The sequence below is a fragment of the Syngnathus leptorhynchus genome, chromosome 20 (assembly GCF_054491065.1).
Source record: "Syngnathus leptorhynchus isolate UIUO chromosome 20, UIUO_Slep, whole genome shotgun sequence".
Taxonomy (NCBI): Eukaryota; Metazoa; Chordata; class Actinopteri; order Syngnathiformes; family Syngnathidae; genus Syngnathus; species Syngnathus leptorhynchus.
Window position 1 is genome coordinate 1,546,318 of NC_141214.1, and position 18,554 is coordinate 1,564,871.

General features: G+C 44.1%; 1 protein-coding gene and 1 long non-coding RNA gene across 3 annotated transcripts; one reads left to right on the forward strand and one right to left on the reverse strand.

Moving 5' to 3' along the window:
- Positions 1 to 978: 978 nt before the first annotated feature.
- On the reverse strand, positions 979 to 14,915 carry LOC147040697 (uncharacterized). Its single transcript, XR_015062892.1, has 6 exons — positions 14,865 to 14,915; positions 13,521 to 13,644; positions 11,446 to 11,553; positions 11,225 to 11,357; positions 9,689 to 9,791; positions 979 to 1,069 (listed from the first exon to the last, which is right to left on the reverse strand). It is a non-coding gene; the product is annotated as an uncharacterized LOC147040697 (long non-coding RNA).
- Positions 8,236 to 15,513, forward strand: fam49al (family with sequence similarity 49 member A, like). Of its 2 annotated transcripts, none has more exons than XM_085900677.1 (11): positions 8,236 to 8,391; positions 9,497 to 9,576; positions 11,267 to 11,388; positions 11,452 to 11,557; positions 12,215 to 12,351; positions 12,410 to 12,487; positions 12,621 to 12,737; positions 12,813 to 12,892; positions 12,989 to 13,115; positions 13,556 to 13,626; positions 13,883 to 15,513. In XM_085900677.1, the coding sequence occupies exons 2-11, from the start codon at positions 9,507 to 9,509 to the stop codon at positions 13,944 to 13,946; spliced, it is 972 nt and encodes a 323-aa protein (XP_085756803.1). In that variant the 5' UTR covers positions 8,236 to 8,391; positions 9,497 to 9,506; the 3' UTR covers positions 13,947 to 15,513. The 2 variants fall into 2 exon arrangements, with proteins under 2 accessions (XP_085756803.1, XP_085756802.1); XM_085900676.1 differs by lacking the exon at positions 9,497 to 9,576 and adding an exon at positions 10,215 to 10,294.
- Positions 15,514 to 18,554: the final 3,041 nt, after the last annotated feature.

The following is an 18,554-nucleotide window of genomic DNA, read 5'->3' on the forward strand; positions in this document are numbered from 1 at the left end:
AGAAATCCGTGTTGCGCAAAGCGTGTCTGAACGTCTGCTTTTAAAAATGATATATCAAGAATGAAAACAAGCCTTGTGGGGAAATAAATTCAAGCAGACATATGCTAACTTTGGCGACGCACCATCTTTTAACAAATGATAGCGCACTAACTTTCTAGTTCCGCAACAAAGCTCCATTTACAAATCAAATTGATTGTTCCCATCGACAAGAAGTGAAATGCCATTAATCCGTTCCAGCCCCATCATTTTATGGTAAATGTTCTTAGCCAATAAAATAGCACTGTATTGCAAAATATATTCTATAATCAAAGAAAAATTGATTTAATAGTTATTGAGCCAAAAGTCACAACAGTTGTGCAGGTGTCTCTTTAAGGGGCGTGGCCTAACAGGTCACTGCTGATGAGAACTGCTGCCCCCGCTCACCTGCCTACCCACGTTGGCATGACCTCGCCCCCCCCGCCCCCCCTCAATACACACACACACCATCTCTGCCTCCAATGCATTTTGCCCTTATAAGGCGAGAGCACAGGCTGAGCGTACAAGCTACGTGAGCTCCGCGGGGGTGCGGGGAGACCATGGAGACGATGACGACCCGTCGAGATGGGAGGAGGATGGAGGGATGCAGAGCGGATGCAAGCCAATGGAGGGGAGGGTGGGGGGGGCAGGTACTGTTGGTAGGGTGCTCACTTCTATCAATGACACCAAATAGGAGGACAAAAATAGGCACAAAGTGGAGAAGGAGGTGATGGAGGAAGGACACGAGGAAGGGAGGCTGCAGGTCAATGTGCTGCTGCTCATATGCGACAAAGCTACGTTTACGTCCGAGTCAGACACTAAAAATAAACCGTTGCTAAGCGGCAATTTTGTTGAACGGGGTCTGCCAGTGTGGGCCATGATGACTTGCCAAATACTCAACTTCGTCATCAAATATGTCATTAAATGCTCATTTTGTGTCAATGTGAAAAAATTAAATATTTTCTTACCTTTCTTCTTCATTTTGTCCTCTTTTTACAGACATCACATATGCGTGTCACATAGTCCGTCCATTCATCAGTGAGGGACAATTGACCTAAAAAAAAAACCATGAATAATCTCAGCAAGTAACACTCATGCATTAATATTTCCCTTTAATCTCATACAATGCATTTCATCCATGTAAAACGATTCTGGTGTGTTTATGTAGAACTTTAGCGCAAACGGGGACCTTGAATGAGCAAATTGCCAAGTATTATTATTGCATAATTACGCCTGTGACTATATGCAGTATCTCTGGAGGCAAACTTCCCTGCTAATCTCATGCAAATGTAAACTCTGCTTGCTTCGGGCTGCGTACACGGCAACACGGCCGCTGACATGAAATAAATGAATCAAGTATACGTAACGTCAAGCGTTTTGCCACCTCGAGAGGTCACGTGACCTTCATGTGTACAGATTGGATTTCACGGTGTGTTGTGACCCGAACGGATGGATTTGTTCACCGCAGTTGCTCAAATGGGTTTTGGCTTAGGGCCTCGGGTCAGTGTTTCTTCACACACAACGAAAAACCTTTTAAGTGATCTCCCACCCACCCTCTCTCTGTGTCTGTGTGTGCCATAAATTCTTTAAATACAACAACATCTGGTCCAGTGCGAATGGAGCAAAAGTGCATCCAATCCAATGGAGTGGACACATGAAAAAGTCTCAAGAACCCACAAAAATTCAACATGTCTACAAATAAAAATATGATTTTCAATCTGGAAATTCAATGAAAGAACTATAGGCTTTTCCAAAATTCCTTTGCTGTGTGTGACTTTGTGCTGCAGTGCTTCATAAATGTCATTTTGCCTGGATTTATAGTTGGGCAACAAGAGAAAAGTCGTCAGCAGGAGGACCGGTGATGCGACTTTCCTCAGGCGATAGCTCGCAGTCACCCACACAGTGTGCAAAAATACATCCCTGAGTCATGGTGATTCACTTTCACACAACAAGTCAGAAAGAATGCAAACAAAGCAAGGGTTCGCATACCTTTTTGCGTCCTATGAGAAATTTCTCCTTGGAAACGTCATAATTGTAACGTCAGTAAAACATAATTCATTCCAGGAGCTGTAACATTCTAATAATAAATTCAATGTTTATATTCATATTATGGCTGATTTAAAAAAAAAAATCTGCGGAAAAATTGCCTTTTAATTCACTTTTAAAATTTTCTTAAATTGCATAATGTTACAAATATATATTTTTGAAAATAACACCTCGGCTTGACAGTGAACACTTAGGCCTACTATGCTACATTTTAAAATATTGGTCATGATGGTGGTATTTGGATGGCTGAGTATTTTTTTTTTTTAGGTGGCACTTTGTGTCCAATTAGAGTGCCGGTGCTGTAAAGAAGTTTAAAAAAAATAAAAAAGGTTTGCCAGCAGGCAAGTCAAAGACCCGGGAGGAGGGGGGGGGGGGGGGGGGGGGTGTTGTGAGGACATGCATGTATGGTGAGGGTCTTTTGTGAGGTGGGAGGAGAAGGAGGTGGGGGCATGGCGCTCTATTTCTCCTAGCCCAACAGCTGCTGTCTTTAGTGCAGAGAGGCAGAGGAGGGGAGGGCCGAGTGGCGTGAGGCAGTGCGTGCTCCTCCGCGTTCAATCCACAGCCCCCACTACGCAAGGAGAAAGAATCCTCCTCTGAGCGAGACGCAGGGAAAAAGCCAAAGGGAATTCTTCTTCCCCCCTTCCTATAACCCTCTCTCTTATCCTGCCATCCTCCCGCGACTTGATTTTTATTTGCCCTTTTGTCCCTCCACCTCTTTTGTTCCCTCGCATCCCTATCTCGGTGTCGCCTCGAAGGGAAGGAAAAAGGAAGGCGCATCCGTCCTGCACAGCCGGTAAGACAGCAGTCTTTTTTTTTTTTTTTTTTGGACTGTGATGTAGGTTTGTGTCTACTGAGCAATTTGAGGGTTCAGTGGGAAGCTGGCCTGGAGGGGCTTGCCCTCTTTTCACTGCAGCCAAAAAGTGGCTGGAGGATGGACACTTTTCTTCCTCTGACTGAAATCCATCAACGAGCGGTGGATGCTAATGTGCATTAATGGGTGTATCTTTCCACTGATGGAGAATTGGTGCTGCATATGTGACCTAGAAGCATCACGCGCGTCATATATCACATTGATGGAGCATTGATGGTCAGCCAGGCACAATGTCAAGCAAAAAGTGCCTTTTTCCGCTTTTAATTTTTTTCTCATAGGTGCTTCCATGCGCATGGGCTTAAAAACAAAAGCATGCTTAATGAGGAGTGCATGGAAAACAGGGCGGGAAGAAGGAAAGGGAGGGGGGGGGTTATATGAATGGAGCAAATGGAGGGATGAATGAGGTCCCCAAAAATGTTAAGTGCGGGAGATGAGCAACGGAAGATGCTGGATTAAAAAAAAAAAAAATCAAGCCAAAAAGCAAACGCTCAATTGTCACGCTCTGACGTCAACATACGTTCTCAACCATCCGTATTGCCAAGTCCATTATCAGTTCCTGTTACTATAGTTACCATGACAACGGATCCAATGGGGGGGGGGGATGTTGGTTTAAAACCAACAAGCATTCCATCACTGCCTACACAAAGGACAGACGTTGCATACGGCATTCATAGAGTTACACCAATCTAAAAAGATATGAAATGTACACGCGTGCATTTTTTCTTTCTTTTTAAAGGTACAGTAATTTACTGGGCTGTTGCTAGGACACTCCCTTTGAACGTTGCAACGGAGCTGTATGATTGGTTGACTCGCAGCGGTGATGCAAGATTCCCTCACCCTCAGAATCTTTTCAGAGCGCCCATAGAAACATCACGCCGCCTCTGCTCGCTCTCCATCTTCCTTCTTTCCATCATCATATAACTGTCTTGTGGTTTTAGCATGTGGTAGTACTAGTGACATGATCCAAGTTTACTCGTTGCCATCGTCTTAATGAATCGTGCGCAGACATTTGATACAGAAGTAGAAGCGAGTCATTTGACTAATGCAGCCTAGAAGTTCCTTTAGTGCCATAAATGATCAGAGTATGAATCTTAAACAGGCCACGAAGGACTTCCTTACTTCCACCCAAGCTGCCATCTTCAACTACAAGTACTCCCACTAAATCAGTTTTTTTTTTTTTCCCTCTTCGCCCTTTGGTCTATAAGAAGTGTAGTCTCATATTAATGGGGCCAAGCATGTGTCAGCTTTATCGGTTCCGACGAGGCGGAAGACGCCGTTCGGGCTGCGTGGGGAGGGGGGGGATGCTTTGGCTTCTTGCATCATCTATTGCAATGGCGTTCTAATGGGACAATGGTGTCGTGGCGGCAATCTCGCTGTCTTTATTGCACTAAAATGACAAATGATATGCCAAGGGGCTGGCAATTATTGGACCATTTAGTCCATATCGGCCTTACTAGTATGCAATTCAAAATGATTGTGATCCCACGATATTCCTCCAGACAATTTCATGTTACGAGTGAGGCAAAAGTGTATCTCGTTGACTCCTACGTGCCACTAGCGAAGCAATGTCAACTAGTATTTCATGACAGAGGCCCAATCTAGTGCGTTTAGAAGCCGGTTTCATTGTTATTTGCAGTGGCGAGAAGTAAAGTTGACGAAAATGGTGAGTGTGATTGATCGAGACTATCAATTAATTTTGGGACAAGATTCTCCCCCCAAAACTTCCACAAGACTGTCAAAACATCTCAGTGCATGCATCATTATTTCTTCCAGCCTTCACCCAACACAATTTGCTGAGCGAGGCAAAGAAGAAACGTTCGCAGATAACGCTGAAGCCATCTCGTTCACGCCTGAACACTTTTACGTCAAAACATTTTGACTGGCGCAGAGAGAGACTTTTCGCCGGTAGAAACTCCAAGCTGAGTCACAAATTTTGCAGCTGTTATTGGCACATCGGCGCTAAGAATGTGAAGAAAATACGCTTGTCTGCGCAAAAATCCTAAAATTCGTTCATTCGGTGTCCGATCTAATTTCTCCTAATTTTGTCTAGTGAGCAAGTCATCCGTAAAGCACATGTTCAAAACATCTGCTGGCGCTTCCCATGCTTCTTTTATGCTCTTCGCTGGATCACTAGGCGCATTATTGTAAGCTGGCTAGAAATAATATTGCAAATTGACATATGAGCCTTCTTGACTGGGCGATGGTGTAATTTAATCCCGTCGTGTCGGGAATCGGGGATAAATCCCTGAGAGGGAAGATGATCACATTACCAGGGGGGCCATCGTGGTCTGACAGAAGATGCAAGGAGGTGCTTTGAATCCACCCAGAACATGGAGGGGAACTGTAAATAGCGTAACATAAAAATTTGATTTGAACATTTTTGCAAAACGATTTAAAAATTATTCCAACAGGCATTGCTATTTCCTATTGAGTAACAGGAAATTCAAATTCGACAGATTTTTTTTTTCTATTTGTGGATCAATTTTGGCCCAATTCCCCATCCTACGGGATCAATAAGCCCAATTTAGAAGCAAGGTGAAGCCAATTGGCCAAATAAAAGCAGGAAGCCAAATGGCTCAAATTAGCAATTTTGCGAGCTGGTCTAGCTCTTATAATAGAAGCCGATCAACCATTCCACTGGACAAAGAATCACACTTCTACACACATTTGGACATCATTAGAGTGTTTTTTTTTTTTTTTTTTTTTAATGCACCATCTGCTGCGTTCCTTTAAGTGATTGTTCTGCACCGTGTTTCCCCGTGTACAGTGTGCCAGATCGCAGTTAAACCGGCTGACGTTGGGTTCGCTGCGTCTCCCACTGCCACTTTCAAACATGCACGCTGACTAATTAGCCCAGCGTGAGCCACACTTAGGGGAGCCATTTGGCATCTGACAATGAGGAATCATCAAAATAGCAAGAACATCAACACCTCCAAATGTTTTTCACCTGAAGTCTCGGTCACTCGGGCTCAATGTGGCCGAGCGTGACCTGACGCCGGCTGATGTACGATTTGGACGCCAGCAGCCGTATATAGATTCTAGGTCAGGCACGGGTCAGGGGTCCGCCCATTTAGTCCTTCTCCGCGGCGGGACTTTCACACTACATTTATCATTCTTCCGTTTAAGACTGACTACAAAGAAAGGCTCCAACTAATCTGGGCACTGTGACAATCCATCCATCCATCCGTCCGTCCGTCCGTCCGTCCGTCCGTCCGTCCGTCCATCCATCCATCCATCCATCCATCCATCCATCCATCCATCCATCCACTTTCTATACAGTTTATCCAGGAGCTGGATCATATCAGAGCATATATAAAAAAAAAAAATAGAGTACCATGACATTTATTGTCTCTAAGTGGGAAATGAAAACACACATAGGCCAAGTAAAAAAAAATGGCTTACACTGTAGTTATTGTTCCAGAATGGGAAGCAAAACGATGGCATTAAAATAATAGCCACATTCTAATTGAACACTTTTGTGAGCCAATAAATGAAAATGCAGGCCAGGCAAACATTTAAAAAGCTCGACATGACAAAGGAGCCTGCAAAAACACAACTTGCTGCTCCCCCCCCCCCATCTTCTTGTGTCCATGTGAAAAATGACGTCTCAATGAAGCACAATGGAAAATAATCCGTCTTCCAACTCTTTTCTTGAACTAAGACAATAAGCTCCCGTTTACCCCGACTAGCTTTTGAGTTGACTCTCAACTCCTTCCAAACTGATAAGAGAAGTCAAGGCCATTCAGGTTAGGAGAAACTTTAATCAGAGACCTTGAAGTGCATTAATGAGCACAATTGAAAATAGTCACCCAATCAAAATGTGGAGCTAGACCCCCGAAGCGGTTCCTGTCAAATGAGATGAGACGTCTGTTCTCCATTCGACTCCACACGAGTCCATTCATATTTGCGACAACGTGCGTTGGTATCATTTCATTAGCCGCATTCACGGCTATGTTTCGCTATCGATGACGGAGAGGTGCGTGAACTTCATCTTACTCAAAAGTACAACACAGCGGTGCTCATCTCACATTACCGCCATTGTACGAGATTTGACCTATGGGCTTTTAGCCTCCAGCTGACAGGAACAAATCAATACGTATTAGGAGCTTGACTCCAAGGACGGAGTCAAAACAAATCAGCTTCCAGATCTGCGATACGTTCGTCATTGACCCGAGCGTCATCCATGCGTCTATTCATTCAACTTCACCTATCCTGCTCTCGTCGTCATCAGGTGCTGGCCGCTGACAAGCCCCGGTTGATGCAGTGAAGCCTTCTGCCAGTCGACGCAAACATAAGGTAATCATCAAATAAGGACGTACAGAATGGACATTTGAAGTCGCGTATGCAGATTCCAAAAGGCCACGAGAGACCCATATGGAGATTAGATTGCTTGGCTATGTTGGCCAGGGGAGCTGCTTTGTAATGCAGCCCCCAAGGCAGTGACAGGAGGGAGCTTTCAGGGAGAGCTGAAAGGAGGCTGTTGCCGCTCGGCTTCCTGTCTGGGCGCCGGCTTTTTGCTTTTCAGACCATCAGCGGGAACCCATTTGGTGTCCTCTCAGCAGACTGCAGATGAGGGCCCACCGATACACGGCCCATGACCTTTAACGTTCATTACGGCTTTCATTCTGCCGTCGGGATTGCTTCGACACCACCGGCAGTGAGATTAAAAACACTGAGACTAGAGGAGTGTTGAAATGCAGAAGTTGAGCTCAAGGGTATTTTTCGGAGACGGAACTTAAAAGAGAAAGAGACGCTTGTGTTTGCTTGAAGTTAAAAAGATGACCTAGTAAAAAGATGGCCTCACCAACTGGCCTAGTTCCCAACATCACTCACTAAGCCACGCCCCTCAAAGGCATATAGACTATACTACAATGCCTTCACATATAGGAAAGGAGAGCCACAATTGCCAAAGCACTTTTCAGCCGCCTATTGAACAGTACAATTCTGAAGCTGCTGTTGGCCACAGCTCACACTCACTCACTGATGCCAACACACAAACACTACGAAATGTCTTTTCTGTAAAAAAAAAAAAAAAAAAAAAGTGTAAGTTAAAATCATGTGAGAGAGATAAATACTAAGGGGGAAAAAGTTATTAGGTGGTCTCCATATTTTGCATTTTCACCTATTGTGGATGACTTTGAAAAGTCTCCCATGTGAAATAGGGGGCTCACTCGATTAGTGATCTTTGTATCCCAAGAGCTTCTGCTTTCACAATTCAAACTTGAAGGGGGAAAGGCCACTAGAGAAATCCAGCGGCTTTATATAACTGTCTGAAAATGAGAAGTGTGAAGTGGAAGGAGATGCGCCGAGACGCAAAGCGAAACAAGGCGGGAGTGGAAGTTATTCGTGTTGAGTAAGAGCACAGAGAAAAGCCACTAAAAGACCCCGATTCCGTGGAATAACACGCAAAAGGATCCCAAAGAGCTAAGAGACGCATTTTAAAAGAAAAAAAAAATAAGGTAAGCAGCTTTTGTCCATTTGCGGTGGTGTTCCAAAGGTTCATATTAAAGATGGCCGTTATCAGATGAGTGTGAGCTATGCGTGAGTGTGCAGCGGACTTTTTTTTTTTTTTTTCCTCCTGCCAGCATCTTTCGCTGTGAGGCGAATGGACCATATCACCAGGCCAACAGTTACCTGGCAACCGTAAGCCGAACACTGCTCTCAGCCCGGACCGCATACTGCTATGCTACTCTGTGAACATTCATCGGCCACTACATTAGGGACACTTGCATAAGAATGCGGCTTGTTACAGCTCATTTTCGAGGTGTTGGTATATTTTTTGTGGGTGCGGTTTGCGGTGGTGCACTGCGTTGTACTGAAAGTGGTTTTGGGGGGAAAAAAATATGTTGAGCCTTTCAAGTTAGCTACAGTTCAATTGTATTTAACTTTGAAGCATCTGTAAATGTGTGGCCAGAGGTTTTTGGGGAACAAAAGAACAGCAACATTCATCTCTGTTTTTGTTTCTGTTTTTTTGAAAGAACACCAGACAGTTTCATTTCCTCAGCGGGCTCATATTATTAAAGCTTGCATCAGAGTGCCCTGCTGACATTTCATTCAAAAGTGCCTTGGCCAAAATGGGAATATTTCGTTTTCGGTTTTACAAAGTAAGTTGTTATTTAGGGACAGCATCTTTCTTGTATGTGATCTCTTTCCGTTGTAAAGGTCTAACTCATGTTTAAAGGTCCATTACGAGCTAAGCGGGCCTTCATGGTATGGGTACAAAGCATTAGCATGTGGCTATTATATTATATATATTAAGCGTGCGGCGCTTGTTAAGAAATATCTACAGACTGATGTACAGTGAGGAGCATTAGCGGGGAAGACACCAGTGTGCATAGCAGGCTGTTATTAGCTTACGTTTGTCCTGTAAACGGATTAAAAGCTGCTGCCAGCTCCCAGTCAGCCAGCTAAATGATTCACTGCTGGATTCAAACGCCCCCCCCCCCCCCCCCCCCTCTAATCGAATAGGAGGCACAAACAAGGCATCATTTACAAGAAATCACAACAGGGATGTGAGTTTTGTATTTTCTAGCAGGTTTTTGTTTGCTGTTTCCTCCCGTCCAGGTCGCCAGCCATGGGGAACCTCATTAAGGTCCTTGGCAAGGATTTAGAGAACTGTCCTCATTTTTTCCTGGACTTTGAAAGTAAGTAAGAGGTGTGCGTGCTTGGGATGCTAGTGCACGTGGGTGGGTGTGTGTGCGTGTTTGTGAGGACCAGAGGTGCATTGTGGGAGGCGGCAGGGTGGAGGCACTTTACCGGTTTTCTTGATGGTGTGATGGAGTTTGGTCGTGGGTGTTGTTCCTTGTTATCAGACTCTCTCTAGTCCCGCTCTTGCAACATTAGCTAGTTTGATGAAACCCTGCTGAGGGGGAAAACATTTTACTACATGACAACCACTCATAGAAAAAAATAATCATCAGAATTCTAATTCAAAATGGACTCATTCTAATGTTTCCTAATTTTATTTTGTATTCATACTATTAAAATGATGAATTGATTTCTTTGACATCATGAGTGGGATTAAAGGAGTTCTGTGTCCATGTTGCCATGCGCCCACCATGCCATCCCAACAGCTGACTCATTCCCGCTCCCACACACACACACACACACACACACACACACACACACACACACACACACACACACACACACACACACACACACACACACACACACACATGGACACGGATGTGCACAAGCGCGGGTGACACAAGCAAGCGCGCACACCACCCCGTCCCCTCATCACCCACCCACAGATATGTCTCCCCTCTTTCTGTTCCAGGGGGCTCATGGGAAACCTCCTGAAAGTGCTGGCTTGCGCCGAACTTGAGCATGGCCCAATAGTTTTCCTTGACTTTGAACGTGAGACCATCCGCTTCTTATGTTTTTTTGGGGATTTTTTTATTCTTATTTCCAGCCCTCATGCATCCTAGCCAGCTGATCATTTCTGCCTTCAATTTTCTCTTCTGCCCGGGATTGGCATTTGCAAGTTTTTTTTTTTTTCCCGATTGTTCTAAACGTCACAAGAAGTTGACAAACGCACAATAGCGGAATGGCAACAATGACGTTACGTAAGAGCAGCGAATGCCGGTCCTGTGTGGGTTTGTCTCGCTCCGAGATGCCGATGGCTTCATGAAAACAAAACAACCCAGAAAAAAAAAAAAAAAAAGAATCCATCGGCATCTGACCGCCTCCTCATCTCCTTGTGCGTGTGTGTCATCTGTGTATTTGTGTTGTGCTAACTGATGTGTGCGAGCGGGATGATAGAAAGTAAGAAAGATGTTGGAAAATGAAACCACCTCTGTCCTCCCTTTTCCCTCTTTTCCTTCACGGGTGTCTTTTGAAATCTACACTGAAAAAAAAAAGTTCTCATTAACAACTGATTTGATCGCTGAAACATATTCAATAAAACAAAAAAAATTAACTCCTCGGTAAGCTGCGCTAATATTGCTAGTTTTTTTTATACTGTCTGTCTACATGTGTTGCTGCATTCTTTATGGTCCATTATTTACTGTTTAGCGGCATAACAAAATTGATCGTTTTGCATTGTGCGTTAGCATTAAGATGGCATTTGTTCCATTGGTGGCTCAAGCGTGCAGCAGCATCATGTTCGTGAGTGACAAGTAAAATAGCAACGCCGTTCTGCGTATATTAGCAAATAATAGGATGCCTCAGCGGGAAGGGGGAAATCAAATCACGTCGTTTGATAGGATGTCCCCATGCGGCGGCAAATAAAGCTTTTATCGAAATATTTAGGGGTGTCACCCTTTCAGCACTCCTCATTTCCCTTACTTCGCACTTTGACTCTCTCCCCGCCTTCTTTTCCTTCATCAGATGCCCAGCCCACAGAGGCCGAGACAGCCGTGTGGAACCAGGTCAGCGCCGTTCTGGAGGAAGCCCACGGGATCCTGGCTGAGCTGCAATCCTACAACGGTGCCGGCCAGGAGATACGAGAAGTAGGTGTTGGTAAACAGTAAAAAAAAAAAAAAAAACTCATTGTGACTAACATCTACCTGCAGGCCATTCAGAACCCAGGCGACCTGGCTCTACAAGAAAAGGCCTGGAACGCCGTGTGTCCTCTGGTGGCCAAGCTGAAGCGCTTCTACGAGTTTTCACTGCGCCTGGGTGAGCAACCACAATATTTGTTATCATATGGGCACACTCATGTTCACTCACTCAGATAGAGGCAGCGGTTGCTACAGTAACCGTGAGAGAGCAGAGGGAGGGAGGGAGGAATGGATGGATGGATGGATGGATGGATGGATGGATGGATGGATGGATGGATGGATGGATGGAGTGAGACCGAGCCCGGCTACCTCCTCAGTTCTGCCTACTTACACAGCGAACATTGTGTTCCCACTTTAGCGCACAAACAATAATTCGTGCTAATGTAACGGCGCTAATGTTTCCATAGGTGATTCCTTTTTACGCCATGTGTGACTTTCCAGTCAACCGTGTCTCTTGCTCAATCTGAGGGTGAGAAAAAGGAAACACTTCACTTCGTATTTATAGAAGGGCCCTTTTACATTATTAACGGAGAGGACCGGATGCGACACTGTGATGCTTTCTCTGGCTCTCCGGGAGCTCAACTAGAAAGGCTCTCGGGACCTTTGAGGCGGCGAGTCTATTACAAAGCATTTTTTATTTCAGGACCACGGACAGTCACCAATACCTGACTGTTTACCTAATTGACTTACATAAGAGGGATGGCACATTACATACAGCGTAACATCATGTCGGAAGAGCAAATGAAAGCTGACTGCACGTTTTGGGTGTGCGTAGAGAACGCCTTGCGCAGCCTGCTGGAGGCGCTGACGAGCCCGCCTTACGCCCCCATGCAGCACTTGGAACGAGAGCAGGCCCTGGCCAAGCAGTTTGCCGAGATTCTGCATTTTACGCTCAGCTTTGATGAGCTCAAGGTAAAGCAATCTGCCCAAAACATCCAATATTGTCGATTTATTTGTTGTCTGTGTCCAGATGACAAATCCAGCCATTCAGAATGACTTCAGCTACTACAGGAGGACCATTAGCAGGAACAGGCTGAACAACCAGCAGGTAAAGGGCCTGCTGTTTTTAATCGGATGAATATATACGGACATATATTTTTTTTTAATAAAGCGTTGCTGTTCATTATAAGAGATAGAAATTTTGTATCTCTAAGATTTTTTCGATGGCAAATGTGTCACAGTTGGAAGCGGAAAACGAGGTGAACAACGAGATGGCCAACCGCATGTCGTTGTTCTACGCCGAGGCCACGCCTATGTTGAAGACCCTGAGCAACGCCACCACAAAGTTTGTCTCAGAGGTACCTGAGAGGAATGCAAGAAGAAGAATGCAAAAAAAGAATGCTGATCCAAATGTTGAATTTGTGATTCTTCAGAACAAGACCTTACCCATTGAAGACACCACGGACTGTCTGAGCACCATGGCGTGCGTATGCCGTGTCATGCTTGAGACCCCGTGAGTCTATTAGAACCTTTTGAGGATTATCTTCAGGTTTTTCTCGTAGTTATCTCTCTGTCCAATCTATTAACGACAACGGTGCGTGTCTTTTAGGGAGTACCGCTGCCGGTTCACCAACACAGACACCATGTTGTTCTGCATGAGGGTGATGGTGGGCGTCATCATCCTCTATGACCACGTGCACCCCGTCGGGGCATTTGCAAAGACCTCCAAAATTGACGTAGGTAGTTTTCTGCTTGAAAGATTATTTGTGTATGCTTGGCAAACATTCTTACCCCCGAAAATATTTGCCAATATTTTGATCTCAATGAAGCTATAATTAATGCAACATATTTCCTTTGCACCAAAACGCCACAAGGTGGCGGCAGAGGAATATTTGTATTGGTTTGGTGCAAAAACAACTCATTTTTGTTCTTGAATAAATTCTCCAAAATGTGAGGGGCAATCCCAGAGATATTTGACTTTTAGCGCTGTAACAAAGAGTCATCGGTTATTTGTTCCTCCGGGGACACTTTGCTTTTTCATCCTTGACTGCTTCTCAAAGCGCTAGCGGCCTTGAATGTTTGCTGTGTCATTGTTTGGGCTGGCGCTGGCAATGAGGCGGCTCAGAAGAATTATTGCTGACCTTTGCTCTCCGGTGTTGTCTTTGTTCCCGCATAGATGAAGGGCTGCATCAAGGTCCTGAAAGAGCAGCCGTCCAACAGTGTGGAGGGACTTCTCAACGCACTGAGGTATGTTTGTCCATCCAACTGGGAGGGGAAAAAAAAGAAAAAGAATTCACTTGCCTGAAACATACTAACCATGGGATGGGCAACTTCCATTTTGTGGAAGGTCACAATTTCTCGAAAGTGTGTGTTCCAGCGTGAGCAACTAAGACTGCCATCTAGTGGCGATTGGCGGCACTACAACTTAAAACAACATTTGTTAAGCACGTTTTCTTGGGAAATATATGGTCATCACGTGCACGTCTGTGTGCCCCTCCCTCAGGTATACGACACGACATCTAAACGACGACAGCACCTCCAAACAGATCCGGGCGCTGCTGCAATGAACGACGGACGGATGCGGGGATGGGCGCGCACGGAAAACAAAAGAAAGCGCCAAACATCAACGAAGGGCCCGTTTGTTTACGACAAATAGCTCCGAGAGGAAAAAGAATTCTATTTATTGTCAGCTGTCCACCATTCTGTCTCTTGTTTTGTAAAGAAAATAGAGATGATTAAAAAAAAGCCAGAAAAGATAAGATATATATATTAAAAAAATAAATAAATAAAGACAAGCAGCAGATTCAAAATAAGTAGAATTACAGACAAGAGAGGACGCTTTTATTACCAATTTAGGCGCGAATCGACGCAAAGCTGACACTTAATTCCTGCTGTAGTCTCGACCAGTAAGTTTTGCACAGCATCTTTTTGGATTCTCCCGCTGGGCTGATGTACAGTGAAGCAATGTGATGGACCATTTCCGGAGAATTGCTTTGTAATACTTTTGAGTGTTTGTTGAGCATCAGCCCAGTGGAAGGAGGTCACGCACGGTTGGTTCTTTTCAGTCCATTCATTGATTAACGTTGCAGGCTTTTACTTGAACGACTTAGTTGAGTCTCACCTCGCTCTCTGCACGGGTGATGACGTGCTTTTAGCTATCACTGTGCTTACTCGTCACCCAGCTGAGGACTTTGCACTGTTAAGTTTGTTTTCAAAGTGCTTTTTTCTCTTTTTTTTTCTGAAGCCTTAGCATTGCTTTCTGCTACCCGGACTAGTTACCAGAAGGACTTCATCACCCTCCTGTTATTGGTTCTCAGGAACAACAAGGATTTCAATTATGGCACATCGCAATTGAACATTCAAATTCCAAATTAAAACTTATTTACATGTAAGACTGAAAAACTATTCTTTCAACACTTTAAAAATGTGTCCAACAAAATAGGAGAGGTTATTTCCTGATTTCTGATGACATTATTCACACTCACCACTTTTGAAGGGAAGAAGACATGCTTCATCAAATGTGACGAACGAATTTTTCTGCAAGAAAAAAAATGCATTCAATCAACTTGCTTTATTTCTCACATTATTTCCGCTTAGTCAGTCAATAAGAGTCGTATTCAAAATAAAATGGATGAAAAAAAAGAGACTTAAAGAATTTAAAGCATCGCTGTACGTCAGATGTCTATAGGCTTTTAGTCGACATTGATTTGATCTTTGAAATGATATTTTCTATACAGGGGTATGTGCACAAGCATAGTCTGTATAAAGTAGATGGCATGTTGTACCAGGTCGGAGCCAACGTGTGTAAATAAGGTGTTTTTATTCATTTTTAATTGTTCAGTGATGCTGAAAAAGGCTGAAATGTGTCGTCTAAAATCACGTTGACCATGCGTCTGCCTAAATGGACCATCAGACTTGCCGTAGTGGTAGGGGAGGTTTTTTTTTCTTTCTTTTTCTTATTTTCAGGGATTCAACTTTTATCATGGCAAATGAACTGGAAGGTGAAGGGAGGGGGTGAAAGCAGTGTGTGTGCATGTGTGTGTGTGTGTTGGCGTGGGTGCTGGGAGGGGCTATCCATTTGCTTGTTATTTTGTACATTTTGTGCAACAATAAACTTGTCATTTATTACATTCACCCGCTGATGTGTGTCATTACAACATAACATTTCATATTTTGTCAAAATACTGCTCTTTTTTCTTACATTTGTTATCTATATTTTGCATTCCTATTACTCGCCACTAGATGAGAGCAAAGGATTGCTTTGGAAATTCCAAGTCCACACAGAGGAAGGAGTCAGTGAGAGTTTAACATAAGAAACGCATCAAGTCATGACCAACGCTGTCGAGGACTTCTATATTATATGAGGGGAATCCACTGCGGTTGATTTTAACATACCAGTGAGAAGGGGAAGCATACAAACACACACATGGTGACTTGTGAGCTATGCTACTGTAGGAAAATATGCAAGCATACATAAATACACGTGAGTAACTGCAATGCAAAACATGGTTAGTGGCGTAAAGCTGAATCAAGTCGTGTTTGTGTGTGTGTACGAAAAGAAGTGCTCATTTGGCAGCGAGCCCTAACTGTCAGGCCATAATAACAGAACCAGTCTATCTGCTTCCTAAATGGCACACATTCAACTTCAGGGCTCCTCGATTAGGTTCCATTAAATAAGACCTGCATAATGTACAGTTAGTTTAACGAGCAGCCATTTGAATACATATTCAAAACTTCGATGTTTACTGTTACTCTAAAAATATCACCCGAGGGGTTTACTGCTGCTCGCTGTTATGGAGAGACATACTATGACATTGTAAATATTTTTTTACATCAAGCGTTCAAGCATGCACTACAGTGGCATTTTGGGATATTCAAACACGTCCAACTGAAACATTTTGCCCCCGAGCTGTGCTCCCTCCCGCCGCCGTTCCCCTTTGTTCCATTTGAAGCGCACATGAACCACCTCATTTGATCAACAGTCTGTAGTCGTTTCCCTCTGGGAGGTTCCCTTTCCCGCCTTGTAACCAAACGACTTTTTAGGCACCGATCAATGTGAGAAAAACAAAAACGCATTAGTGATTTTTATTTTATTATTTTTATAAAAAAAAGTCTCGACATCCGATTTTCCTTTTGAGGATGTTCCAAATATTCTCAATGGGGTTGAGGTCTGGGGATTTGTCATCATTTATTTTCTTCTTCATAGAACCTAAAGTGCCAACAGTATTTTTTTTTTGACTACATAATTCATTTAAGGTGGAAGTCATGGTGGTTATTTTCATAACATGGCAATAAAGGAACCAGTATAAATTTGTTTTACCCGCTTCAGGCAACCTATCATGTCACTCCCCATAATTTCAGGCCAAAATATCACTCCTCCACTTTAGAAATGCATTTTATGCAACGCAAGCTGTTCCTAATATACAGCCTCTTTCCTGCAGCCAGAAAAAAAATAAAAAAATCACCAACATATGACAAACACCTCTCGATGTTTTTGCGCCAGGACACGTGGCTTTCTCGTGTTACACAACCCCGCCGTGCCGTAACCAGCAGATGCCATAGAAACCTGTGGCAGTTGTCGGACACACGTGCACGGTGGAGTCACCCTGCTTTCAAAACAAAAGGCTGCATTATGTCAAGGTGTGTGTGCTTCAACATTCAAATGGCGCCATTGCCCACAAATAGACACTCTCACGCCATGACTTGGATAAAAGCATCAGGCCGTGACCTCCACCAGGTGTGATACTTGATCCGATACAGCCGAGTTGCGCAACGCGTCCTATTGATTCTTTAGCATGCCCCTTCGTGTAATTGACCTTTCTCCTACAAATATTGATTGCGCGTGCTGCAATAACATGACGAAAAAAGACGCTTGGGGTATACTGACAAAAAAAAAATGTCTGTAACACTATTAAGTCAAAATCAAAAGTTAACACAGCTGCATTGTGTTTTGTTGAATGAACAAAAAGTGTGTCTCCTGAAGTGCTGCCTCTATAGGTGAAAATACAATCGATACATTGTTTTAAATTCCCTTAAAAAAAAAAAAAACACATAATATGGCCTCTGGAATAAATCAGCAAAGGGGTTTAAATCTCCAACTTGAATAAAAAAGATAATAGACTCATTATAGACATGTCCGGCAGTGAATGCGTTAAGCGCTGCGGAAGGGGAGTCTCCCTGCCCCGCCCATTCCATCTTCTTTTGCATATCAGGCGGGAAAGCTGTGACGCTTTGTTGCCGCTCCGCCCCACCACCAAAAAAAAAAAAGAAAAAAAAAAAGAAAACCTCCCACAAAACGCCGCACTGGCGGGAAAAAGAGCCGGCACCCGCCCACCCGCCACAAAGGAGGAAAGCCAGACACGCACTGCCTCTTTTGTCTCACTTGCAGACACACACACAAATCCTATATAAGGTCTGATAGAGGACACAAAGAAAGGTGAGCTACACAAGAAAATAAGAAGCAACCTGAGATTAGTCAGTGTGTCATGGGAAAAGCTGGGAAAAAAACAGGAAGAAGGGAGAGGGAGGGAAAAAGTACCCAACGGCCCCCAAATGACATAACCCAGCAGGAAATATGCAGCCGGCCAGCGAGGAGAGAAACTATAGGCAACCATGCGTCCGCTGCACCTATCAAACTTAATGGCTTACCCCCATCTCATCACATTTCTTCCTCTCGTCGTCCCGACGTTTTTATCTGTTATGGCCGCTACACATTTACTGAGATGGCCAAAAGTCTGCATGTGGGGTTCAATGAGTTCATTACACACATGCATCAATAAGTGATAACCTGCTCTTGGCTCGGATGCATACATCACCCCTCATGGGGAGGGACGTTAAGAAGACATTGGTGTGTGTGTGTGTGTGTGTGTGTGTGTGTGTGTGTGTGTGTGTGTGTGTGTGTGTGTGTGCGCTTGTGTAATCCATAATACACGCGATAAAGGAAGTGCGCAAGCACGCACACACACACAAAGCTGAGTAAGTCACACCTGAGAGTGTTGTGTTTCCCCGCGCAGTTACGCAATTTCCGAACTGTGTTTCTGATAACTGCAAAACACACACATGAATGTTTCAAAGGCTGTAAGTGATTTCAAGTAGAAAAAAGAAATACAATTAGCCTCATGCACGTCATCCGGTAGGCCTCGCTGCGTGTCAGCACGTTTCCTCGTCTCGCCAGA

Bases quoted from the DNA above. Each gene is read 5' to 3' on its own strand.
- fam49al (XM_085900676.1), top strand. From the start codon at position 10,222: ATGGGAAACCTCCTGAAAGTGCTGGCTTGCGCCGAACTTGAGCATGGC. The intron at 12,352-12,409 runs GTAAAGCAATCT...GTCTGTGTCCAG, and splicing joins TCAGCTTTGATGAGCTCAAG to ATGACAAATCCAGCCATTCA. The intron at 12,738-12,812 runs GTACCTGAGAGG...GTGATTCTTCAG, and splicing joins CCACAAAGTTTGTCTCAGAG to AACAAGACCTTACCCATTGA.